Source organism: Talpa europaea (assembly GCF_964194135.1).
Source record: "Talpa europaea genome assembly, chromosome: 2".
In the NCBI taxonomy this organism is placed as follows: Eukaryota; Metazoa; Chordata; class Mammalia; order Eulipotyphla; family Talpidae; genus Talpa; species Talpa europaea.
The window spans coordinates 92,167,413-92,195,014 of record NC_140068.1 but is presented as its reverse complement, the minus strand read 5'-3'; the positions used below and the strand labels follow the sequence as shown (position 1 = coordinate 92,195,014).

At 36.4% G+C, this 27,602-nt stretch overlaps 1 protein-coding gene across 1 annotated transcript in view; it reads left to right on the top strand.

Annotated features, from left to right (window-relative positions):
* Nucleotides 1-27,602, top strand: part of DNAH8 (dynein axonemal heavy chain 8) — a gene marked incomplete at its 3' end in the record, with an annotated part of 299,195 nt that overhangs the window by 81,522 nt on the left and 190,071 nt on the right. Inside the window, exons 23-33 of the mRNA XM_084228672.1 lie at nucleotides 7,079-7,275; nucleotides 7,820-7,946; nucleotides 10,245-10,480; nucleotides 12,261-12,365; nucleotides 14,535-14,648; nucleotides 16,218-16,280; nucleotides 19,581-19,681; nucleotides 23,242-23,379; nucleotides 23,555-23,795; nucleotides 25,025-25,224; nucleotides 26,850-27,003. Coding sequence (XP_084084798.1) covers nucleotides 7,079-7,275; nucleotides 7,820-7,946; nucleotides 10,245-10,480; nucleotides 12,261-12,365; nucleotides 14,535-14,648; nucleotides 16,218-16,280; nucleotides 19,581-19,681; nucleotides 23,242-23,379; nucleotides 23,555-23,795; nucleotides 25,025-25,224; nucleotides 26,850-27,003 — 1,676 coding nt within the window. The remainder of the gene's footprint in view (nucleotides 1-7,078; nucleotides 7,276-7,819; nucleotides 7,947-10,244; nucleotides 10,481-12,260; nucleotides 12,366-14,534; nucleotides 14,649-16,217; nucleotides 16,281-19,580; nucleotides 19,682-23,241; nucleotides 23,380-23,554; nucleotides 23,796-25,024; nucleotides 25,225-26,849; nucleotides 27,004-27,602) is intronic.

Below are 27,602 nucleotides of genomic sequence, written 5' to 3'. Positions count from 1 at the left end.
AAAGGTGAGGTTTTTCATCTTCTGTCTTAAACAAAATGCATAGCTTTCTTTCTAGATTTCAGTCATGGGTGAACAAGGATTTTTATCACTATTCTAATATAATCTTAAATTCGAAGTTTAAAATTACAATACTAATTCTTAAAATTACAGTACTAATTCTTAGTACTCATGTACTTTCAGTATTGAATTTGATCTGATAAAGTTAGTTTGCTAGAACCCAGTGCTTGAAAGACCTGGATCATGTATTCCTTGTAAATATATGTAGTGTACATATGCTATTCCCTTAAATAATTATGGGTATGATAAGATACCCCCAATTTCATGGGCATGTTTGCTATTTGGATACTTCCTTGTATTGAAAGCCAAACTTTTTTTTTACCATTCTACAAATAAAAATTATTTATTTTTGATAAGTAATAATTGTATATGTTTAGGGTATATAACTTGATATTTTGATATATGGATATTCTGTAAAGTGGTTACCACAAAGCAATTAATGTATTTATTACCTCTCAGTTACCTTTTAGTGATGAGAACATTTGAGATTTATTTGGCTCCCTAGCAAATTTCAAGTATATAATACATTATTACTAACTGTAGTCACTGTGCTGTACAATGGGACTAAAAACTTATTTCTCTTGTAATTGAAAGTTTGTACCTTTTGATCAATAGCTCCCCTTCTACCCCAGTCGCTGATAACCTCTGTTACTATGAGTTTGTTAACAGTGGAATATTATTCATTGAATTATTGAATTAATTGAATAACAGTCAATGGAATATTATTATTTTTTAAAGATTTATTTATTTTTATACAAGAGCTGGGGTACAGGCCAGAGGTGTGGGAAGGTGAGAGGGTTCACCAGAGACAGAGTGGGGAGCAGAACCGGCAGACTGATTGAAATACACTGCTGAGGATAGCAGCGGGCGAGACAGGAGAGGTCTGTCACGCCATGTGGGTAGCTCCCTGGCTGGCTGGGAATAGAACCCGCACTGCAGAGGCTGCAGACAGCTTCCCAGCACTGTGCTCAACCCGCTGCGCCATGGGGGAGGCCCTGGAATATTATTATTAACCTTGAAAAGTAAGGAAATCCTGCTATCTTGTGATACCATGGATGAACCGGGAGGACATCATGCTAAGTGAAATAGGCCAGACCCAGAGAGACAAATATTGCATGATCTCAACAATAGGTGGAACTGAAAAAGAAAATTTTCAGTCTTTTTTTCTGAAACGATACTGCCTCCACTGCAAATTCAAGACACCAAGTGAATTACATAAACAGTGGCCCAGGTCCCCTTCTTATATTACACCATCTCTGATTTCTCTGTTTACATCCCTACTGCCCACTAATGGAGAATGAACAACCTCAGGTTTGGTCTATGATGAATTGGCTTGATATATTGGTGTGAGCTGAAAAGGATTTCTGTTACACTATAGCCTACTCAGGAGTGGCCCTATAGGACAGTGAGAGGAGGAATTTCCTCAGTCGGGAGAACTTCAAAGAGTCTTATCTTTTTGAGGCAGGAGAAATGATCTGAAGCAATATCTATGAACTCCTGGGCAGTGAGGAATGACGAGACTTGATCTGGAAGTAACAACATTGAAAATTAGAAGCAAGGAGGTCTGGATGGAGCTATATTTGTATATATACACATACACATACATAATCTATGTATATCTAATGCCTAGTGAAATAAATATTTCATCACTTTCTTTGGAGAGATTAAATAATTTGTTCAAGGTCACACACCTCGTGACAGCACTGGGGATGTACCTAGATAAGAGGACTAGAATTCAACTGTTTGCTGTTATTGTTTCTTCTCTCTCTGGTTCATTCCATATGTTTTTCTATTATTATAATAAGCTAAATGTAAAACTAAAGTCACTAGATGCAAGAATCTTTGACTTATCATCAACCTTCCCAGTAAGAATTCTATTCTCTGCCAAATTCTCTGCTAAATAAGATGGTAAGTAAAGAGTTTCAGACATGCAATGTCTTAAAAAAATTTACCCTTAATACACCTTTTTTCCACAAAGTCACCAAAACAAGAAAATAAAAAGAGAAAAAATGTAGAATATTGTAAACAGGAATAAAATACAGCAGAGAGGTGAAGGGAATTCCCAGTGAATGCTGAAGGATGATTACAAAATGGCAATTCTATTCTAAGAAGAGCAGGCAGCCACTGCTACCTAAGAAATAGTCAAATTTTGACTGGCTTCAACAAGATGCCTGATGCCACTGTACTGTCTTCTAACTTGAAGACTGGGTGCCTGGGTGAGCCTGGTCTGTATTCTTGGCTGTGCTTGTTTGCTTTTCCCTTGTGCTGATGAATTCACTGCTCTATTCTCATTGCCCTACGTTGGCTGAGGAAATTCATTTCATCACTTGGAAAAATTCTGTTTTAACCTGCTACTGAGAACTTTAGGGAGGGAATTGTGATCTAGGAAATACAGATTAGCACTCTGTCCTGACCCTATTTCTGATGGAAATTCATTATTTGGCTAATAAACAGCCATGGATACCCTGTGTATAATGAGATGTATACTTTTTAGGGTTCACTTATGATCCTACCCCACAAATTTCCTACATAGGACTGTTGTAAATGTGTAGGAGAGCTGAAGCCAGACCAGACCCAGAGATTCTGCTTAGTGTTTCTCTTGGGAACCTTCACCTAAACATAGGCAATTCATTTTCTTTCCTTTACAGCTAGGTTTATGCTTAAACACTATGTGTTTAGAGATGAGCACATTGGTCTGTCTGTAAATTATCTTTTTTTTAGAGGCATGAGATATATATATATATATATATATATATATTTAAGATTTATTTATTTATACAAGCACTGGGTAGTCAGAAGCGTGGGAGGGTGAGAGAATTCACCAGAGCCAGAGCGGGGAACAGAACAGGCAGAAGGACCGAAGTACACTGCTGAGGGGAGCAGCGGGCTGTAGGAGAGGTCTGGGCGCCATGTGGGATCCTCGCCCATGGCCAGGGATTGAACCGGTGCTGCAGAGGCTGCGGGCAGCTTCACAACCCAGCGCTCAACCGCTGTGCCACCGGGGAGGCCTGGCATGAGATATATTTTTATAAATTTATTTACTTTTAAAATTGAGGTAATGTTAGGATTGCCCCCCTCCCCCGCCCCCTGCAAACCAGGTATGACCACCGTAGGTTTGCCAGTTATTGTCAAAGAAAATTCAAGATTATGGTTACTCTGGGAGTAGGGAGAACCCTGTGATTGGAGAGGGGATTTGAGAGGATTACCTATATTGGCAGCTTCTATTCTTACCCTGGGTGCTGCTGAGTATGCTGGAATTCTTTTTCTCCTTTAGCCTGTGTTTTATATATGTGTTATTCTTTTTTTAACAAGTATTTTATATACATTTCTGTACATAGAACTATATTCCACTCACCCACACACATTCTCTTAGCAAACTAGGAATATGAGAGACTTTCTGAGAATGGTATTTGTGGAAAATTAAGAAATATTTCCTTCCTATTAAAATGAAGAGTAAACAAGCAAGTATGCTCTTATCACTTATTCAGTATTTTGCTATGAAATAAAATAATAAAAATGAGAATAATGATTGTAAATCAATCGATAGAAAATCCAAGGAACCTAGAAACAATTATTCAAACCAGTGTGTTCAGTAGTGATTATTTATAAGGACCAACATACAAAAAGAAAATATTTCTATAATGACCAATAATTCAGTTAAAATGTAGTAGAATTACATGTCAATCATATCTTGGAAAACTGTAATAAAAAATAGATATTTTACAGCCACAAAAATCATAAGGTACTTAGCAAGTAAGTATAAAAAAGTATTTGCATAGCATTTTTGTAGAAAATTATTATTATTGAATGACATGAAATATAGGAACAAACCAATTCCTTGACTAATTTACAAATTCACTACAATTGCTACAAAATCCCAACATAATTTTTTCAATAATTTGTGAATTTTTATTTTAGAGGTATGTGGAAATGCAAAGTCAAAAATAGCCTCCAAAATTGTGAAGAAAAATTCTGCAATGATTTAGCCCTGCCAAATAGTAGTAGTATTATAAAGTCAGACTAATTAATTGTAGTCTTTTAATGGTCCAAGAATAGATCCCTGGAACAAGAGTAGGTCAGCAGAATTGGGCAGAGTGCACAGACACCTACATATATGTGTGTGTGTGTATAAGAATATACTATTTAATAAGTGGAGTAGGGGCTTTTATCTATATAGGAGAAAAAGTAGATCTTGCATGTATCTTAGTAGCTATTCTATATTTTATAACACTTCTATTGAATATAAAGTGTATATTGTATAACTTTTGGAATAAAACATAGCATAATATATTTATGACATCAGGGCAGAGAAAGATTCTCAAGACATAAAAAGCTCAAACCATAGGAGAAAATATGTTTAAATTTCACTTCTTTATATTAAAAAAATGTTCTTTAAAGATTCTTCAATTGAAGTGACCACACAGGAATCCTTAACAATATTTATCAAACTGAATCTGAGCAACATGTAAAAAGAGTTTATCCCAGAAATTCAAGATAGTTTTAACTTACTAAAATATACCCTATGACTAAAGGACAAAAACCACAGGATCATTACAGAAAAAAGCATTTGGCAACTGTTTTTAAATAGTCAGGTATTATCTCAGAAACGTCTTTAAAGACTCATCACCCAAAGCTGTGATAGTGAAGGCAAAGATAAACCCCTGGGGTTACATCAAACTGAAAAGCTTCTGCGCAGCAAAAGAGACATTAACCAAAACGGAGAGACATCCCACTGATTGGGAAAAAATCTTTGCATTCCATCCAACTGATAAGGGACTGATCACAAGGATATACAAAGAACTCACCCGGCTCAACAAAAACAAACTATCCAGTCAAGAAATGGGCAGAAGAACTCAAAAGACATTTCTCCAAAGAGGAAATGCAAATGGCCAACAGGCATATGAAAAAATGTTCAACATCCCTTATAATCAGGGCAATGCAAATCAAAACCACACTGAGATACCACCTTACACCAGTAAGAATGGCACCTATCAAAAAAAAAAACAAGCAACAACAAATGTAGGCTAGGATGCGATGCGGGGAAAAGGGAACTCTCCTACATTGCTGGTGGGAGTGCAAACTGATCCAATCATTGTGGAAAGCTGTCTGGAGGTTCCTCAGTTTACTAAAAATGGAGCTACCATATGATCCAGCAATTCCATTCCTAGGGATCTACCCAAAGGACACAAAAACAGTGATTCAAAAGAGCACCTGTACACCTATGTTTATTGAAGCACTATTTACAATAGGTAAAACCTGGAAACAACCCAAATGCCCAAAAATAGATGACTGGATCAACAAGATGTGGTATATATACACAATGGAATATTATTCAGCAATCAAAATAGATAAACTCATACCATTCGCGGCAATGTGGATGGAGCTAGAAGGAATTATGCTCAGTGACATAAGCCAGAAGGAAAAAGAAAAATAACGGATGGTTTCACTTATAACAGGAATATAGAGGAACCAAATAAGACATCAGTGTAAAAAAATAATAACAGTGCAAAACACAACAAAGCAAAAACAGACAATTATAAACCAGAGACATCCTGCAGGGGAGGAGGAGGAGGAGGGGTGAGAGGGAGGGAGGGAGGAGCACAGGGGACTGTGGGATGGTGCACGGGTGCCTTGGGGAAGGAAATTCTATGGGGACTAAATCTGAAGGGATGTGGGGAAGCAAATATTGTCTAAAAAATGTAAAAAATGATAAATGTTTAAAAAAGTCAAAAAAATTAGTCAGGTATTGCTTGTGCCAAACAAAAATATCTGGTTTTTGCTTGATAGAGAACACTTGACAATTTCCATTAAGTTATTGACAGAATCAGATTTTGGCAAGAGATGTTTATAGTGGTGGATGGCAGTGATTCCATCACCTCTATGTACCAGATGCTAAGCCGAAGAGGAACATATGTTGCTTCATTTAATCCTCACAAATATTTCTGTGAATATTAAATAACCGACATAAGGTAATTTTGTAACGAGGAGGCTCATTCCCAGTTAGGGAAACAAATTGAAACTGCATCAAACTGAGGGGTTTCTAGGGAAGCCCTCAAACCATTAAGGGGAAAAACCTATTTTTCCCTTCCTAAAAGGGTCTGACCATCTACACCATGTCAAAGCAGCAGTGAAACTCTAGCATGATCAATGATCTTTATCAGGGAGTGGGTAAAAAGGAATGGATAGAGATGAGTAGGAGAGAGACTCCTGATCAAACTCTGAAAATTATGCGTTCCCTTGTGGGCAAATTCCCTGCCAAAGAGGCTTGGCCCAAAGCTGGAAAGCTTACCAGGAGTCCAAACTGCCTCCCAACAAGGAAAAACAAGCCATGAGCTGGGCAGGGCCCAGTGGGTTGAAGAGGGGGAGAGATCTGAGATTTATAATATACCATCCCAGCTGAATAATCCACCTCAATGTCAATGATGGCTGCTGTTGTCCTTGATGTAGCTGCCGGCCGCTACCCTAAAGTATCAGGAGCAGCCTCTCCACTGTCTTCCCTTCCTCCTTCCCAGCTTCCCCCGTTCCAGCTGTCTGGTTGATAGCATGCTGGGAGTTGTAGTCCAAGGCACCTGAGATGCTGATGGGCAGAAATGGGGGCAGGGAAGATGGCTTCTGCGCCCACAGCCATGGTGATGCTACTCTCCCCTTTGCGATGACATATCCTGTAACAATTTGGGTAACACATACGGTGCTTTAATCACTATGCTGTTCTGTAGGGTAGCAATTTCAACTCTTTTTGTTTTTCCTTGGAAGACTTTTAAAACTTTGAGGGGGTTTAATCAATGTCTTTCAGTTTTCTCCTCTGATAATAGTTCTCCCATATTAAAGAAATCTGGACCTCAAAATCTGGCATAATAGTTTAGTTAGAATAAGTGAACATAGGAAGAGAATAGTTATTAATTACTTGGAGGGAGGGTCTTTCAGAAAATACATCTTGAAAAAAGTCTATAAATATTAAAATTGATAATGTTAAAGTTGGAATATAGCAAGTTATCTATAGTATAAAAACATCTACTTTTAGGGTCTTTTGAAGAAATTATTCCTCCGAGGAAGCTGAAGAATTTTTATCCAGGAGTAGCCGAGCATAAGGATATCTCCAAGTTGGTCCTCCTCCTTTCTTCCTCTGTGAACTCTCTGAGAAAGGTAGCTCAGGAGGCCCTGCAGGACTTTCAAAAGTACAAGACTCTCTGGACAGAGGACCGGGACATGAGAGTGAAGGTGGATTTTCACTAACTCTGATGCAGTGTGGGTTTTAATTTTCCCTAACTCATGGGAGAACCAGGAAAACAGTAATGACATTGATGAGAATTCTTGAGCAGAGGCCAAGAACCTATACATGTCAGTGACCTGACGCCTTGTATCTGGTGTCATTCTCACAGTGACACTCTAAGGCTGTTGATAATAATGAGGCTCAAGTAGATTTTGTTTTTTAATTCACTTCAGTAAATTGTATTCCAGACACTCTCTAGAGGTCAAGGATTCAAGGGTGTGTCACACTTAAACAGACTCAGCTATGTTTTTGGTTAGAGACTCAAGGAAATATTATAGCTCTGAATCATCTTTCCTGATAGTCTATGAACATCCTTCCATGAGCCTCTGCTCCTAGTGCTCCTGGTTCATTGCTTTCTTTACCCAGACACTAACCTGATAGCACATACACATGGAAAAGTGTATAAGCTAATGCAATTTTCTAATTGAACTATTAAAACTGTAAACTTTATACTGTCCAAACATTAATGATAATGTTGTTTCCTTACTGCAGGAGTTTTTGGCTAACAACCCTTCCCTCACTGAGATCAGGTCAGAAATTCTACGCTATGCTACCTTTGAACAGGAGATTGATGAGTTGAAGCCTGTTATTGTTGTAGGAGCACTTGAATTGCATACAGGTACTGAAGAATATTTATTAAATATGTGAAGTATCTGTATTTCCACATGAAATTTATGTTATTTGGAAATCGGTGAGTGAGGTACCTTTATACAATATTGTAAATATTTCTGGACCACCAATATTGTTCATATATAAAATATTTATGTTCACATAACATATGTAGTATATATTATATATATCTTTCATATATAATATTATGCCAGGTGGCTTAATACACTTCACAATTCCTCAACTGGCAAACAAATAAAATCACAGGTGAAACATATTTTCAGATTACTGTGAGGAGAGCGGGTTGTATGTATGAGATAGGAATCAAACAGTTTGGGCTTTCCTGGAATAGTTAATCCATTTGGAGTACAGTGTCAAAGGATGATCAGTCACTTCCTTTCTGAAATAAAAAGAGCAAGCTGACTTTATAGCTTATCTAGTGAGGGAGAGCTTTGTTCAGGCCTAGTGTTCCTAGCAGAAGAGATAATTGGCTTCATACAGAATATCTGGGCAGCATGGTGCCCAAGGATTGTGGATTTAAATAAGTTACCATCATCTGTAAAAAGATATTTCATGTGAGACTGTTATTGATTGGTTGTCACTCAGAGGTGGGCTTCTTGAGATTTTCTTCCTGATTGGTTGATATTCAGAAGGGTGGGGCTGACACTGATTTACTTGTAAAAATATGTGAACTGAGGTGAGTTGGTTTATGGTTTGGGTTTAAAACTAGTAGTGATGTCTACTTATTGTTATAGTCACAGAGATATAATAGTCTTGTCCTAAGTTGTAAGATTTTATTCTCAGAAGATATTTCAATTTCCTTATGTAGATTTTCAGCTCTACCTTTAAGGAGACAAGTTTGCCTTACCAGCGTTACTTGACTTCTTTAAACTCCATCTCTCCTGTTGATAATAATGACAGTGCCCACCTCATAAACTATTTTGTATGAGACACTTAGCTTGGTGTCTAACAAATAATTGATGTTTAATAAATATTAAATACTATTATTATATCAAGGAAGGATGTGATTTGGAGAAGAATCCCAAATACTTGGGGAAATTATTTAGTTAGGAATCAGAAGCTATACACCCGGCACAATGACTACAAAGACTCGAGTTTTTCCCTTAGAGTGGGTAATACTCTAGCCTAAATACAGTGTTCTAGTTGGTCAGATGCTTGATTTTAGAAAGAAGCAGTTAAGAAATGGAACAGGTGATCACAGTTATAAAGAATGATGAACGTGAATGAATCCTCTAGGCCTGAAGAAAAGAAGAAGAAAGGTCTAGGAGATGTAGATCTCTCATGAGGTCGTACCTCACAGCCTCAAGTCAGCATGCTGGCGTGTGTCTTTTTTCAGGCTGCACTTTCCTCAGCTCCGTAGTCCTTTCAGTTTAACTGTTGGAGGTTGAGAGAGAGGGGAGCAGCCATGTTTCAAACTTGGCAGGACGAGGGATTATGGGTATTGTGAGGAGAAAGAAAGAATGCACAACAGTTGATGATTTAGGGCTGTGTTGTTTTCAAGGAATAATAATGTACTTGAATTATGTTAAGGGGAAAAAAGTATATCCAAGAATCCAAGATGCAATGAAATCTTAGGAATAGATCAGAAGCAGGTACAATATAGGAAGCTGAGGAAATCCTTTTTTTCTGCCTCTCAATTCTTCTTGCCTCTGTGCATGACTTTTTCTGCTTCTCTATCTGGTTCCTCTTCAAATATCCTTCCAAACTCTCAAGAAGGGTTTCTGAACTGGACCATGAAAGGCCAGGATTGCCTGGGACAATCGGGTAGGCTCTGGGTACATGGCCTGGTTATATATCAATACATTTTCTAATCATGCAGAAGAGGTCAAGATTGAATTATAAGAAATGCAAGGCAGAAATCCAAATTTCCATTCCATTGTGTTGGGCCACCTAGAAGAAAAGGAGGAGGGGGTGATGAATGAAGGCTGCTAATGGGATGGCCAGATACAACTGGACAGTCCTAGAACTAATTCCCATAGAACTAATTCTCAAAGTAATTCCCCATAAGTTTTAGTGTTCCTCTCATGCACAGTTTAACATACTCTATGGAGATAGGAATTAAGTCTTCAAAATCTAGTAGTCTTATAGCACATTTGCTTTTTCTTAATTTTTTAAAATTGAAATAACATTGCTTACAGCATGTTTAATTCAGGCTAACTATATTTCAAGTGTTCAACATGTATAATGGACAGTACAGTTATAGATGCTCCAGATTATACAAAAAGTGAATGTGTAGTTTCAGAATGTCAAATTTCATTTTATTTTGATCTTTTCTTGTCTTCACCAGAGCCCATGAAATTGGCCTTATCAATTGAGGCTAAGGCATGGAAGATGTTACTCTGCAGATACTTGAATGAGGAATACAAAAAGAAAATGTCAGACATGATAACATTTATCAATGAATACTTGAAAAAGTTGTCTAGACCGATCCGTGATTTAGATGATGTCAGATTTGCAATGGAAGCCTTGTCCTGTATCCGTGATAATGAAATTCAAATGGACATGACTTTGGGACCAATTGAAGTAAGAAATAATTGCCTATTTCTTTCTTGAAATACTGTTTTTAAAAAACAGGTACACACTAAAAAAGTAATTCTGTTAACATATTTCATCCGTTTTATGGCACACTCTGCCTGTTTCTCTTTTCTGATGCTGACAATTATCAACAATGAACAGTATACAAAGGAATATTAATATATTAATACTACTAGACACTTACTGCAGAACAATAGACTGTATTATTTTTTATGCCGGCACCAACATTGTACAGAAAAGGGTTGTACACTCTTACTTCAGTCCCCACATGTCAGGCAAGTTACCCAAATATTTTTGGCTTTTCTTGGAAACCAGTTATAGGATTCTCTCACTCATGACTGTTGGAGACCATCAGCAGTGTGGTGGGAATGGTACATTTAGGCTTAATCGTAAACTGTTGCAACTTAGATCAACAAATGATGTTTATATGGAAGAGTATTGCATTAGTTGCCTGTTACTTCTGCAGCACACTACCATACCCTAACATAAATTTTTTATCTTTCCATTTTAGAGATCAAAAGTTTGAAAATGTGTCTCATGGGGATAAACTTAATATATCACCAGGGCTGCATTCCTTCTAGAGTTTCTAGGGAAGAATCCATTCCTTGCCTCCTCCAGCTTCTAATGCCTATCTGCAGTCTTTTACTCATTTGAGCAATACCATCACACTCTCCCTTGAGATCATCTCATCTTTGACATCTTAGAGAATAGTGACATTCTCAGTCACTTGTTTCTCTCCCTTAGTGATTATATTGGGCTCACCTGGTTTATCTGAACTAATCTCCCCATCTCAGATTCTTTAGTTTAATCAAATCTACAAAGTCCCTTTTGCCATGTAAGGTTCTAGAGATTATGATGTGGACAATAGTGTGGAGACCATTGTTGTGTCTCCCACAGTTATTTTATGACTAACATTTAGAATTTCTCGTTCATGGTGATAATAAAAATAAAACCTAATTCATTTTATTACTCTCTTTAAAATCATCTATAGACTATATATTGCTTACAGTTGTCTGTAGACATTATTTATTGCTTGCAGGGGAATTAGCCTCCCCACTGCCATCTCTTGATCCCCAGTGCTCATGATTTCATGATCGAAGTCCCACTTAGAGCTCACACTCTTTAGTAGCTAATGAACTTCATCCTTTTACTACTCCTTTAAATATTGGTATTTGAGAAGTTTGGGTATGGGCTACCACCCACTCCTCAAGATTTAACAAATTATCATGACATTTTTTTTTTCTCTAACTGCAGAAGCTTAATTCTTTAGCATAAATTCTTTTGGTAAAGACAATTGCCAGTGCATCCCTTTGATCATTCTAGTTTTGTTTTTTTTTTTCAGTGTCTCCTACAACATCATCAATTTATTCCATTCTTTATATAACATATATATATATATGTATAGATAGAAGGATATTGAAAATTTTTTTTGCATGGTGTTGGCACCAGATTAAGGAGGGAGAGAGACACAAAATAACCCTAGGGATATTTTCTAGAATAGTTTCGCAGTGTGATCTGCTTATATCCCCATCAGAATCACTCAGGTACTTATCAAATGCAGATTTCAGTGCCTAGGACCTAGACTCAATATTAGTGTCAGTGGGATCTAGAGGTGCCTTTTATACATGTTTAATTTGGGAAAGCACTCTTCTAGAATACTCTCTTCTTCAGAGATATTGCAGTGTTTTTCTAGACGGTAACTAAATCATTTGGCAGTTGCTGTCTTGTGATGATTCTGAACTTCTGTCCCTTTTCCTTCCCCCTCCAGGAAGCCTATGCTATTTTAAACAGATTTGAAGTTGAAGTAACCAAAGAAGAATCAGAAGCAGTTGATACCTTGAGATATTCTTTCAACAAATTGCAGAGTAAAGCTGTAAGTACACTCCTTTGCCTGTTTTTAAACTGGTTACTTATGTGTTGATGAGTTATAGGAATTCTTTATATATATTCTGATATTAACTCCTTACTAGATACATGATTTGCAAATATTTTCTTCCATTTCATAGATTGCCTCTGGCAACTTGTGATCTTTAAATAATTTTTATTTCTATAATGTAGGAAGTGCTGGCCCCTTTTTTCATTCTCAATTTTCATAATTTGAATCCTTTCTCCTTTATTCTAGGTAAGGCTTTCAATTTTGTTGATCTTTTCAAAGAAGAAACTTTTAGTTTGATTTTTCTCTAGTGTTTTTATCTATATCATATCCTTGTGCTCTATTTTAAAATTTTCTGTTCCTCCTGCTTGCTCTGGGTTCAGTTTGTTGTTCTAGGCCTAGTTCATTAATGTGGATGGTTAAATTACTGATTTGAGATCTCTTTTCTCTTAGTGTTGGTGTTTATAGTTTATAAATTTCCCTCTAAGCATTTTTGAACATGGTAAACGTTCATTTGTCATATGACAAATTGCACATTAAAAATGCTCTCCACTGTGTGGAGATCTCTGGACCTACTAAACATAGAGCTTCCAAATGATCCAGCAATTCCACTCCTAGGTATTTACCCAAAGGACACAGAAACATTAATTCCAAAGAGCACCTGCACCCCTATGTTTATAGCGGCACTATTTACAATAGCTAAGCTTTGGAAACAACCCAAATGCCCAAAAATAGATGACTGGATCAAGAAGATGTGGTACGTATATACAATGGAATATTACTCAGCATTCAAAAAAGATAAACACATGCAATTTGCAGCAACGTGGATGGAGCTGGAGGGGATCATGCTCAGCGAAATAAACCAGAAAGAAAAAGAAAAATACCGATGGTCTCACTCATAGCAGGAATCTAGAAAACCTAAATTAGGGACCAGGAAAAAGAATAGCTATAAGAAAGAAAAAATCAAAATCAACAAACAACTATGAACCAGAGACACACTATGGGGGGGGGGGGAAAGGAGGTATGGGGACAAAATAAGGGGGTTGCAATTAAAAATAAAATAAAATAATAATAAAATAAAATCTGAAAAAAAAATAAAAATGCTCTCCAAGGAAGGATCCAGATCCTTTATTTGTATGGAAGAGTTTATTGAATGAGATTGAAGCAAGCTGTTGTGGCAAAGAACAGAATTGAAAATTGGGGCCATGACTTGTGATTCTGGTCCTGTCACCAGTCAGTTGGGTGGCCTTATGCAAGTTAAAAAATTTTGTTTCTCAATTTCTTCATATGGTCATTTAGAAATGTTTTAGAGATTTTTTGGTATGCTGTTATGAGGCTTCTGTGATGATGTGTATGAAATGTTTATTTAAATTTATGCTCATTATTGATTATCATTTATTTTGAAAAATTCTTGCTGCTTAGTTAGGAGAATGTGGTAGGAAGGAAATAGGGGCCCTCTGTTGAGATTTTGTAAGGCCCAACTTTGTTATTCAATGGAAAAGATTCACTTGGACTATTCTTCTTTCTCTTTAACTGTTAGTGTTAAGCCCAGTGACCCATCCTTTACTACAACTACCATTATGTTTAAAGTAGTATATGTTCTAGATAGATGCTATGGATAAGGCTAATTGAGAGGAGGGACCCTGAACCACATTGCCAGGTTTTTAATCTTAACCTTACGTCATACTGATACTTAGTCATGCTGTGGCTCAGTTTTCTCACCTGTTAAATGGGTATTATATTAATATTTCCCACACAGGGTTGTTGTGAAGGTTAAATGAGATAACATACATAAAGAGCCTGGTAGAAAGTGAACATGAACTGAATGCTAGTTATTATGATTGAAGGTTTAAGAGAAACGTCGTTGAAAACCATTTGGAGGGCATCTCTACCAAGATAGAGATCTCTTTCAGGGAACTGCTCAAACACTGTGCCCTTGTGAACCTACTAGCTATTGCTAATCCCAGATCTTAGCCTGGCCCTTGAGACTGCATGTAACCTATAGTAGTAACTGTTTCTCTAGCCACAGTAATTGGAGTCTCTTTGTAGTACATTTGGGTTATTGCTTTCATGACATCTATGTGATTACAAACTTGCTGGAAAAGAATTATAGTTTTCATTTAAATGCTATACTTTCACTCTCAGGTTGAATATTCTTTTTTATTATAGGTTTCTGTTCAAGATGAATTAGTTCAAGTGCAGCCAAAGTTTAAAAGTAATCTACTTGAGTCTGTGGAAGTTTTTCGTGAAGATGTCATGAACTTTGCAGAATCATATGAGATGGTATTTAAGTATTTTCATACTGTATATTCAATGTTCTGTTGAATGTTTATTTGAGATGAAAGTGATAAACCCTGAGAAATACAGGGTGTTTATGATTTGTACATTGAGGTAAGAGGCTATATTTGTATATTTGCAACTATCATAAAAAAGCTAGCCCTTTAGAATTATGCTCAGTGAAATAAGCTAGAAGGAAGAAGAAAAATATCAGATGGTTTCACTTATAACAGGAATATAGGGGAACCAAATAAGACATCAGTGTTAAAAAAAAATAACAGTACAAAACACAGCAAAGCAAAAGCAGACAATTATAAACCAGAGACATCCTGCAGGGGAAGAGGAGGGTGAGGAGTGAGAGGGAGGGAGGGAGGAGCACAGGGGATTGTGGTGATGGTGCATGGGTGCCTTGGGGAAGGAGATTCTATGGGGACTCAATCTGAGGGAGTGGAGGGAAGCAAATATTGTCTAAAAAAATGTAAAAAATGATAAATGTTAAAAAAAAAGCTAGCCCTTTAAGCATGTTATACAGAAAAAGAAAGATCTAACTGTTAAAAGGAGCAACAAATTTGAAGATTGTGAAATCTCAGGGCCAAAATTCTCATAATGGAAAATGTAATATAGTTTTTGGAAGGCTGTAAGAAACTATAAATGCCTACTACCCGGGCATTATATAACTACTTCCCCCTAACTCTTAGAAAACCAAAAGAGTCACTGAAAATAAATTATAAATGTCATATTGGGTCTGTTCCACAGACTATTCAGCCTGGTAAAATGACTGATAATGATTGACCTCTTTGAAGTTAAATCCAGAAATTGGATTTATTTGCCCAACACATTTTACTTCCTTTTAGTGGTCACAATTATTCCTAAGATAATTTAAACTTTGGAACTACTTTTATAGCACCTTTTTTAAACAGCAACCAAATTTACCTCGTAGTTGCATTACCCACATTTTATTGCCCTATCATTCTATTATGGTAATCTGGTCTATTTAATATATTCATAAACTCATGATTATATCGCCCTTCTGGGGTCCTTTTTTGCCACTGTTTTCTGACTCAGAGACTGCCTTCTGCTTTGTTCATGTGTGTTCTATATTGAGCTAAACTCTTAGTGAAAACAGGCTGTTCTCAGATTTCTGTATTTATTGTAATCCACAACATCATCATTTAAAATCATAAATGAAATTAAAATGAGCTCTTGTGGTACAAGCTTTCTACAGGATATAATTTTGTCAGATTTTTTTTATTAGCTGCATCAAGGTCCTTTAAAAATGAATGAAAGTTAGAGTGATACAAATATCCTCAAATTGATTATGGTTATGGTTGTACAACTCTGTGAATATAATAAAAACCATTGAATTGTACAGATTAAATGAGTGGATTGTATAATATGTGAATGATAGCTCAATAAAAATCTTAGGAAAAATAAATGAAAGCTTTACATACAGGACAAAATTAGACCATTACATTAAAAGCAAAGTTATTTATTTAAAAGGTATTTATAGACAAATCCAATAAATTTATAAATACATATGATTAAGAATTAAAATAGAGATATTATTAATTACAGGAAGGACCCATGGTTCCAAATATTCCACCCCAAGAAGCTAGCAACAGACTTCAGATATTTCAGGTAAAACTAAAAGTTTTTTGTTAATTGACAATGCACTACTATTCTTTTTTCTTTAAAAGATTTATTTATTATGCTTACAAGAGCTGGGGTACAAGCCTGCGGGGTGGGGGGTGAGAAGATTCACCGAGACAGAGCGGGGAACAGAACAAGCAGACTGACCAAAATACACTACTGAGGGGAGCAGCGGGCGAGTCAGGAAAAGTCTGCTACACCATGTGGCCCTGGCTGGCCAAGAATTGAACTGGTACTGCAGAGGCTGCGGACAGCTTCATAGGCTGCATCTTAACCCTTGCGCCACCAGGGAGGCCCTACACTACTATTCTTTAAATGATTTTAGGAGAAAATTTATGTATTTTACTTTATAGTAGAAATGTTACTATTTCAGGTGTGTACAGATTTTAATTGTATTCTTACCTGCTAAATAAGGTGGTTGATTCCTTTTCTTGTTCTCCAAAGAGTGCCTTTCTGTATTTTTATAGAATAAGTGTATACCTTATTTGATTTCCAGGTGTCTTATTTATATGTAAAATGATAGGGAAAAAATCATGGAATAATAAAATGTATCAAAATAAGATTTTAAGTACTGACAAATGATTTCCCCCTCTTCCTACGTGTCCATTATCATTCCTACTTCTGTAACTTTCACTTTAAACTTCCCAGTTCCCTTGATTTGCCTCACACTGTACAGTTCTCACTGGGTCTGGTCAACCCCTCACCATCTCATCTAGAGAAATTTTACACACCCTTTGGGATGAATGTTTTACAGATTCATGAATTTCTTTGTGAACTTGATTTTCAGGAGCATCAGGCAGTCCTGTCATTTGTTACTGTCCTCCATCCTCTTTCATACAGTGAATGTCTATATGTTCATCTTTTCTTGATGTCCTAGTTGTCAGATACCTTCTATGGGGCTTGATTGATAGAAAAATGATTAATAAATGACCCTTACCTCTAATTTGCTAAGATTTGATAGGGAGACAGAGAGCTAATCATAGTGCCATATAGGGAGCTCTGTGATTTAGGTAAAAGAACTTCTTCTGTGGAAAGAGATGTGAGGAACTCCCAGGCCACAGGGGTCTGGTACAGTTGGCAGAGACTTCCAGAAAAAGGAGACCTCTCAGCTGTGTCTTAAGGGTCAAGTTAGAGTCAGCCAAGAGGAAAGGAGAAAAAACAGGTCAGGCAGAATTTGCATCTGATTCAGAGGTCCAACAATGAGGGTACAAGCTGGGAGATTTTGGGAAAAGTAAGGTGTGAAATGTGGGGTGCAGTGAGCCAAAAGAATGCTGCAGGATGGAGGCCTGGTGTGCAGAGATCACTCGTGGAGGGTTTTGTAGATTAGAACAAGGAGCCTAGCCTGAGGGTTGGAGGTTCTAAGCTGTGAATGACATGAACACATTTGAATTTTATAACGCTTGTGATCTTAAAAGATTTCTCTGGCATTAGGTATTAGTATGGAGAATGCTTCCAAGGGAGAATGGTCTAGACTGACAGTAGTTTCAGTGATACAAGCAAGAGATGTGTAAAAATGGAGACCAATCCAAATGGCACTCTTTAAAATGAAGACAACTAGGTGGATCATGAGTTTTTGAAAGAGACAGTCTTGATAGGCTTGACGTTGAGGGGTAATGATCAAGGTTACCAGCTTGAGCAGTTTCAGAAGGTAGGGCTATTCACTGACAGAAATATGGAAACAGGAGGAGTTTTGGTATTTGTTTGAACAGATGACCTTGTCTCCAAATTTACAGGGAAAATTTCAGGTCTGTGATATAAATTTCAGAGAGATGGGCCTATCTTCTCATGGTGGGGGATGGGGGTCTTCACAGTATTTGTTGTCTCTTCTTGTTTTCTCCTTTACTTTTAACTTCTTCCTCTTTACTGAATCTTAGCAGATTTTATTTTATTTTATTTTATTTTTTTAAACATTTATTTATTTATTTATACAAGCACTGGGTACAGTCAGAAGCACGGGAGGGTGAGAGAATTCACCAGGGCCAGAGCGGAGAGCAGAACAGGCAGACTGACAAAGTACATTGCTGAGGGGAGCAGCGGGTGGCAGGAGAGGGCTGCGCACCATGTGGGACTCTCGCCTGGCGGCCGGGGATCGAACCGGCTGCAGAGGCTGCGGGCAGCTTCGCAACACAGTGCTCAACCGCTACGCCACCGGGGAGGCCCTATTTTTAATTTCTTTAAAGATTTATTTTTATTTATGCATAGAGGAACTGGGGTGTAGGCCAGAGGTGCGGGGTGGGGGGTGAGAAGATTCACCAGAGACAGAGTGGGGAGCAGAACAAGCAGACTGTCTGAAATACACTGCTGAGGGGAGCAGTGGGCGAGTCAGGAGAGGTCTGCTGCACCATGTGAGTAGCTCCCTGGCTGGGGATTGAACTCATGCTACAGTGGCTGTGGATAGCTTGATAGCGCTGAGACTTGAACCCTGCCCAACTAGGGTTAAAACCTTAGCAGATTTAAAAAACCATTCAGGGGAACCCTTAGCAGATTTTAAAAATTGTCTTTCCTTCTTAAAGTAGGAGTAATAAACATCTCTCTGTTCTGCATCCCCTTTAGTGTTTTGTTTTTTTTCACCCACCCCAATGTCTGTCTGTATTTATATGCAGGCAGCTTGCACTGTCACTCTACTGGGAGACACAGAGTTGCTGTCCAAAAAACCATTATTTTATTCTTTAATAGGAATACATACATTTGCAGCAAATCAATTGGTATGAAAGCTTTCCGTAGTTTAAACATAGCTTTGCCACATACCAAGTGGTATTTCTGAGTATCTCTTTACCTATGTTAGAGTTATGTCATATCACTTGATCATTAACTTTGCTGATTTAAATTGTTAGCATTATTTCAAATGCTGTTACAATGGAATCATTTGTTTTACAGATTTTGTTGCTTGTAGAGAACAGGCCTGAATGAATTACACAAATGCTTCCCTCATTTGAACTCTGTGGGAGAGATGACCATCTAAATTTGTGAAAAAGCTTGATGTATAGTTTTTTTTTAATGTAGTTTGACATATTTTTGGAAACTTGAAATATAGGTCTTGTGGAGACCATTTAATTTATTAAAGAAGTAATTTTATATAAAATGAATGTTATCAGAATGCTTGAAAGTTAATTTTCCTAAGTGCTTAACTTTTCCTCTGGTGGTTTGGTATCAGCATAAATTTTCTGTAGAAATCCTTATTCATAGATATTACTAAATAAACCTCAGTGTAGCTGGTTATAATAAATTTCATGTTCATGGAGTCTGAATTAATTACATTTTAGTATAATTTGAAAACCTTTTTTATAGGCCAACTTTGATGATCTGTGGAGGAAATTTGTTACGTATTCATCTGGCGAACAGCTTTTTGGGCTGCCTGTTACTGACTATGAAGTTTTGCACAAAACCAGGTAAGTTGAGAAAATGTACAAGTGTTATATGCAAATAACTAAATATTGTCTGTTAGAAGAATCACATCACCTTTGAATGCAGAGTGAGGTCTAGCTTAGACTACTCTTAAATGTTCCCCTTATGCCTGGCTATTTCTCACCCATCCATATACAAAAGTGATGTTGTAGAGGAATAGACAGAGACATCTGCAGGGGAGGAGGAGGGAGAGGGATCAGAGGGAGGGAGGGAGGAGCACAGGGGACTGTGGTGATGGTGCACGGGTGCTTTGGTGAAGGAAATTCTGTGGGGACTACACCTGGGGGTGGGTGGGGAAGCAAATATTGTTTAAAAATGAACAATGATGTAAAATATAAAAAATAAATGAAAATAAATTATGGGCATTCATGGCCTAGCATATTTAGCCTGTGCTTTGTTTTCTCTTTTCATGATTTTTGAGTAGCATCAGTGATTATGCAGAAACACTGCAATTTGGATAGAGCAATAGCTGTCCTAAGCTTTTCAACCATTCTTTTTTTTTAAGATTTATTTTATTTATACAATAGCTGGGGTACAGGCCAGAGGTGTGGGAGGATGAGAGGATTCACCAGAGACAGAGTGGGGAGCAGAACAGGCAGACAGACTGAAAGCACTGCTGAGGGAAGCAGCAGGCGAGACAGAAGAGGTCTGCCGCACCATGTGGGTTTCTCCCTGGCCAGTCGGGAATTGAACCTGCACTGCAGAGACTGTGGACTTCACAGCTCTGCAGACAACCCACTGTGCCACCGGAGAGGCCCAACCTTTTCAACCATTCTTTTACTGCTTTTATGCTAAGAGCTTTATCCATTGAGTAGATTTTGACTTCATTGAGATTGAAGGCCTCTTTATTTTAACCTTTAATAATTGATTTTGAAACAAGTCTATTTTAAAAGAATTTTCAATATAGTTTTCCTCAAAAGTAAAATTAAAAGAGTGGTATTCGCTTTTTAGGATGTTGGCTTTAGATCAGGACTTTATGTTGACTTCTTTCAAAGTCACAGTATGAAAATGTCATGGCAAAACAGACATGAAATTGCTGTAAAATGAATTAGCATTTCAATCATTAGGGTATGTATTTTTCTCTAGCAGTCATTCTCCAAGCTTAACTCAAACAAACAATCATATTAGAATTGCAGATGTCAAAGTCCTTGCTCCAGACTTACTGAGTTAGGATCTCTGGGATTGGATCCTAGGAAATCTGCATGAACTCTCTAATTCATTCTTTTGCAGAGTCAGTTTAAGATTCAGTGTTTAATTTTAACTCTCAGTATATTAAAAAAATCATCCTTATTCATTTATTGTTTTTAGTTTTTAATTATTTTAAGTAATTTTATGAATAATTCATGGAAGTAAGAATAAAGGAATAGTAAAGAAACAATTTTATTAGACAATTTAATCAAAGAAAATCTAAACTTTTACTCTGTAAACTTTTGCAGAGTAACTGCAAAAGTAACTGGGGCTAACTTTCTTTTTTTAATTAATTAATTAAACTTTTTTTATACTTTCAAATACAAACCGCTCATCAGCTGTCATGAATGAAGCCAGAGCATGCCCATCTTGTCAGCACTGATCCCAGGTTTCAAGTCCATCTCCAGTAGTTTCCAGCTTATCTTTACTCTGATTTTTCTTGCATCTGTGTTGTTAAAACTCAAGATTTTTGAAAATTTGGACACTGATAATTTTGTTAAAGAGAAGAAAGCCATCTTCTTTGCACTATAGATATAAAAATCTTTATAGATTTGAATAGACAATTCAATGAATTTTTCTTTTTCTTTTTTTATAAAACGATTTATTTATTTATGCATACAAGAGCCAGGGCACAGGCCAGAGATGTGGGAGGTGAGAGGATTCACCAGAGACAGAGTGGGGAACAGAACAGGCAGACTGAGCGAAGTACACTGCTGAGGGGAGCAGTGGGCAAGTCAGGAGAGGTCTGATGCACCATGTGGGTTGCTCCCTGGCTGGCTGGGAATCGAACTCGTGCTGCAGAGGCTGTGGATTGCTTCATAGTGCGGTGCTTAAACCTTTGCACCACCAGGGAGGCCCTGAATTTTTCTTTTTCTACACCATCTATTTCCTTTTCTAAATCATTTATTTCCTTTACTTTGAATATACATCTGCCTTCAACATCCTCTATTAATAGAATGTATAAAATAAAACTTACACAAGCATTGTAAGTAACAACAGAATATTGCCACTTATCTTTCACCAGGTGGTCTAGATTCTTATTGCAAAATATTGTATGATGAAGACCCTGATTCTATTGAAATATATTTGCACTTTTAAGTTACTGAGCTTAATAGAATTTATCTAGATAATCATCATCTGAAGATTCATAGTCTGAGATTTCATTTAAAAAGTTAAGAGTGTAGAGTACTGCTTTCTGTCTCTTTTCTGTTTAATACCCTTTGTCAGTTTTCTTTTTGCTATTTTAGGTAGAAAACAAAAAAACCTCTGAATTCTGAACTGTAAAAGCTCAACAAATATCAACAGAAAATGAAAATGATGTTTCTTGAATTCTTGATACTTTCTTTAGTGATGGTGCAATAATTTGGGCAACTAAATAATGAAACTGAAGGGTGATACAACAATGATTATTTTCTTCACTATTATATCACCCCTAAAGTTGGTTTCATTGTTTTCTGCTTTTTTATTCATTTATTCATTTTTAACATAGTTGGAAATAATTAGTGATTAATAATAATATAATTTCTAGGATGGTGAATTAGCAAAATGAATCAAGAATTGGAAAAACAAGACAACTAAGATTGCAGAAAATGTCAGATTTATCAAAGGGTCCTATCTATCCATGTTATAATTGTAAGGTAAAATTAGTATTAGTCTATTAAAACATAAGAAAATTTTCTTTTGTCTGTATCATTTATGATAAACATGATAAAGTTTTGAATATTAATTATTATAAATAGAACTACTTAAAAAGTAAACTCAGAAACTAAAATTAGACTCTCACGGTATGCTGAAGTTGAGGAAGTTCTGAGGAAAACTCAATCTCTGTTGGGTGATCAATTCGTTTTTACAAAATGTAGAACTTTTACTTTATTTAAACCTGGAATCCCTGTTTTAATTGTTGTTTGGTTATAATTTCATTTGGTAACATGAAGGAAAACTTTTGTTAACAAAAGAATATTTAATTTCAACTTAAAGGCAGAAGGTCTCATAAAAATCTTGTTTGCCTTCAATAGAAAAAATAATCAAATAAAACCTTAGCCTTAGCTTTGATCTTTTTATCATAAAGTTTTCGTCATATCATTTGCAGTGATTGGTGTAGTAATAACAATAAAATCATTTTTAAAGTTAAATCATAGTATGATTTAGAATATTTGAGAGGTTATAAATTTCACCTATTTGATCGAGGTTTAATAAAGTGTATTGCAAGCCATTATGGTGGTATGAATGTTATTGTTTATAAGACTTTATACACATAATGTATAAAATACTTGATTGTTTGAACTCTGCCTATCTAATAATTGAATTTATTTTCAAAATATGCATTATGTAATGACTACATTATTTGGTTTCCCAGAAAGGAACTCAACTTGCTGCAGAAGCTGTATGGACTGTACGATACTGTAATGGGCAGTATTAGTGGTTATTATGAAATACTTTGGGGAGATGTAGACATTGAAAAAATTAATGCTGAACTTCAGGAATTTCAAAACAGGTGAGTTTCGATCAAATTGAGCTTACTATTTATGGTGCTCGTGTTCTTAGGATCTTCTAGGTATTTCATCAGTGAATTTATTCTGACATATTGTTGCATATACTTAATACCTTCTTCAAAGAAATGTGTAGGTGAAAATAATATGTGTCTCTTTTTTTTTTTTTTTTTTGGAAAGATGTCGCAAACTTCCAAAAGGACTTAAAGATTGGCAAGCTTTTTTGGATCTCAAAAAAAGAATTGATGATTTTAGTGAGTCTTGTCCTCTACTAGAAATGATGACCAATAAGGCAATGAAACAGAGACACTGGGACCGAATCTCTGAGTTAACTGGAACCCCATTTGACGTGGAATCTGATTCATTTTGTCTTAGAAATATTATGGAAGCACCACTTCTTAAAAATAAGGACGACATTGAGGTACAAAAAATTTTAAGGTCTTATCAAGGATCCATTAAAGAATGTCTCCTTTTTCTTTTCTCAGAGTAGTACAAAGGGTATACAAATTACTTTCTATGATATACCCTTAAAATTTGGAAGGGTCATATACCTTACTAGGTTTTGTAAAATAATGCTGTAATTCAAGTAAATGATTATTTGAAATTTATTAGTTTTGGAACTCCACAGGCTATCTTCCTTATTCCTTAACTGTACTTCCATTTAAAAATAAAACCTGTTTATTTCTTTATAGCATTCTTTATGCCACATGTGACAAACCCACAGCTGAGATAATACTTAATGGTGAAAAATGGAAAGCTTTCCCTTCAAGATCAGGTGTAAGACAACAATACCCACTCTCATAATTATTATTCAACACAATTGGAAGTCATAGCTAGAGAAATTAGGCAAGAGAAAGGTGTAAAAATAATCCATATATATGCAAAATAAGGAAATATTGCCTTTTGAAACAACATGGATGGAATTGGAGGAGATTAAGCTAAATGAATAAATCAGAAGAAAACTACGAGATGATTCCACTCATATGTGGAATGCAAAGAAACAAAACAAAGAAACAGACAAAATAAAAAAAGAAAAAAGAAACCTTTGAAATCTGCCTGCAGCACTGAGACAACCAGAGAAGAGGGTGGTTGGTGGAGGGGACCCAGTGGACTATGGGTATAGATTAGAGTGGTATGGTAACATGCATGTGATGAGTTGTGAACCTACATCCTTAAAACAAAGAGTTGTCCACCAATGTTAACTCAATAGAAATAATTCAACATAAAAAATAACAGTCTGTATTCTAGTACCATTACTTTTGAACAAATCAGATATTCATTCAGGGTTAGAATAAGTTTTATTTAAGAGTTCAAAAGACTCACATATTCTCACTTGGCTCTTACAGTAAGCCACTGGGATAGGGCAGCTGTGATTATCTCCATTTTGGCTGAAAAACTCCAATTATATCATCAAGAAAAGTGATTTAAATTCCATGGTCTCATGCATGTGGTACAGGAAAATAATTAGTAGTTCGAGTGTAATAGGTTCTGATCTGAACTCACAGCAGAATGATCTTGAGTCTTGGTCATAAAGTGACTAACCGAACTACATGACTTCTAGGTCCAAGCTCAAACACTCTATGATTTTATGATGCCACTCAATTTATAATTGAAATTGTCATAACAGATGCTTTGGTTTTTTCTTTGAAGGATATTTGCATATCTGCCATTAAGGAGAAGGATATTGAAGCCAAGTTGAATCAGGTGGTTGAGAACTGGACCAACCAGAATCTGAGTTTTGCACAATTTAAGGGCAAAGGAGAACTCCTACTCAAAGGAACAGAATCAGGAGAAATTATCACCTTAATGGAAGATAGTTTGATGATCTTAGGTTCCTTACTAAGCAACAGGTAATTTTACATTTCTTTTTTGGGGGGATGAGGATTTAGTTTGGAATTTAGGGTTATAAAATACAAGGTAAAAGCCCAGTCTTGCAACCTGGACAGAACACAAGTTTCTGTACTAACATGTTAACTCTTGTCTGTCTTTATGTGAATAACCTATCTTTCCTAATAACCATGGCCTACATTTCATCTTCTCTTCCTATTTTTTTGTGCTGGGCTCCATCATAATTATTCTCCCCCAAATTGGTATCTTATTTCCTGAACATCTTGGCTCCCCACTAAGATGACTGTTTAACTACTCTTAACTTGTCACACTTCTCTCTCTTTGGCTAACCCTGCTCAAGTGGTCTAGAAAAGATTCCTGGCAACACCTGAAAAGAACATGCTATTTGTGGTTTGGAACTTAAAGGTTTGCATTTTTTATGATGAAAAAGCTCTTTATTTGTGCTGATTCCTCTGTCCTGTATGGGCTGCTGAACCAACTTGAAAGTGCCTGTGATCTTAAATGCAGCTTTAGGAAATTCCAGTGGGATTCAGATTAAGTACACTGTCAGGGCACTATAATGTCTGGGCATTAGCAATCTCTCATCCCCTAGCTGACTGTACAATAATTTCCAACTGTTCTTCATCCTAAAACACATATGAAATAAGTCACAACCCCATCATCAACTGAGGTCAATGTTCAGGGAGCATGGGGATTCTAGTACCATCTTCTAGGTAGGGGTCGCTGGTTGATGGCACTCTGCATGACCTCTGATTCCAGAGGTAATCTTGCATTTGGATACTGTACTAATTCACAAAACTCCTAATCAAGAAAGTTCTGTGTGAATTTACTATGATTAAAATTTTAGGGTACATCATTTGCTTTCTGGAAAATTCAGGAATCTGAACAACCCTGGCAAAGGTGCACAAACATATTCAGTGCTTCTTAGACTTTATGGCTATTACTTCCTCATGGCTCATTGCAGGTTTTGCCATGCCATTTCCTGGATGATGACCTCTTGAACAGGGCTGTCCATTCACTTGAACAGAGTCTCTCTGGCTACAGAATTTAGAATTTGAAGGTTTTCTTAGTTTCATTCTTCACTCCCATATGACCTGATTACTATAATACGTATTTATACATTAGTACTAATAAACTCCATGTTGAGGCCTACTGAAAAGAGCATGAGAGTATCTAAGAAGTCGCTATATTCTAGGAGATTGCTCTCCTGAGGAACTTGGTAGCACCAAATGGATTAATGCAGAAAACTTTTTCTAGAACAGTCTGATCAGTGCCTGCTGAATCTCTAGGGCTTCCTGGGTGTGACATGAAATTATATATGTCCATGGGTGAGAGTTCACTCTAGCTAGTGCCTGGATTGTGACATTTTCCTGATGGGTCCCTAATTCCACAGGATATAAATATTTATAATAAATAATATTTATTAATTTCAGCCAAATGAATTAATTATAAGAGTTTTATGTGTAAAAATCCAAAAAAAATCATTATGTATAGGAAATTTATTAGGGCCTACCTTATAGAAAAAATGTTCATTCCCAAAGATGTTTCTCCTGTAATTTACTTTGTTAGGCTGTACTGTGTTCTGAATCTTCCTTGAGATGTAATATTTTTCTATCTTACTTTTTAGATATAACGCTCCATTTAAAAAAAATATCCAGAATTGGGTATATAAACTGTCTACTTCCTCAGATATAATTGAAGAATGGCTAGTAGTCCAGAACCTTTGGATTTATCTTGAGGCTGTTTTTGTAGGTGGGGATATTGCCAAACAGCTGCCTCAGGTAAATAAAAACCACCTCAGGATTTTATAAACCACCGATAGAATAATTTGGTGTGTGTCATGTCTTAATTATTTACACCGGGGATTGACAAACAATAGCCCACCTGTGTGTGTATGTGAATAAAAAAAAGTTTACTTAACTTTATTTGGAACACAACCTCAGCCATTCATTATGTTCTGCCTGTAGCGGCTTTGACATCACAACAGCAGAACTGAATAGTTGTAACAGATTATGAGACCTGCAAAGACTAAAATATTTACTCACTGACTCTATAAAAGAAATTTAAAAAAAGTGCTGACCTTTTATTTCCATCAGCAGAAAGAAGAAACTCATGTATTTCCAAGTAATTAATCTTTGTGTTATTTGAATGTGAGATACCATCAAATATGACACTATTAAATTATAGTAGGTCATCCCTTCCAAGGTTGTGCATTATACTCTTTTGAGAGTAGAATAAAAATCAACTTATATTCTGTACAAACAAATTATTAGTAAGTTGGCTAATAACAGATCAGAAACATACTGTGGGACAAGGAAAAATTAGCCTTACATGCCTCTAACATAAAATTTAATACAGCTCTTTTGGGGTCTTTTAAATA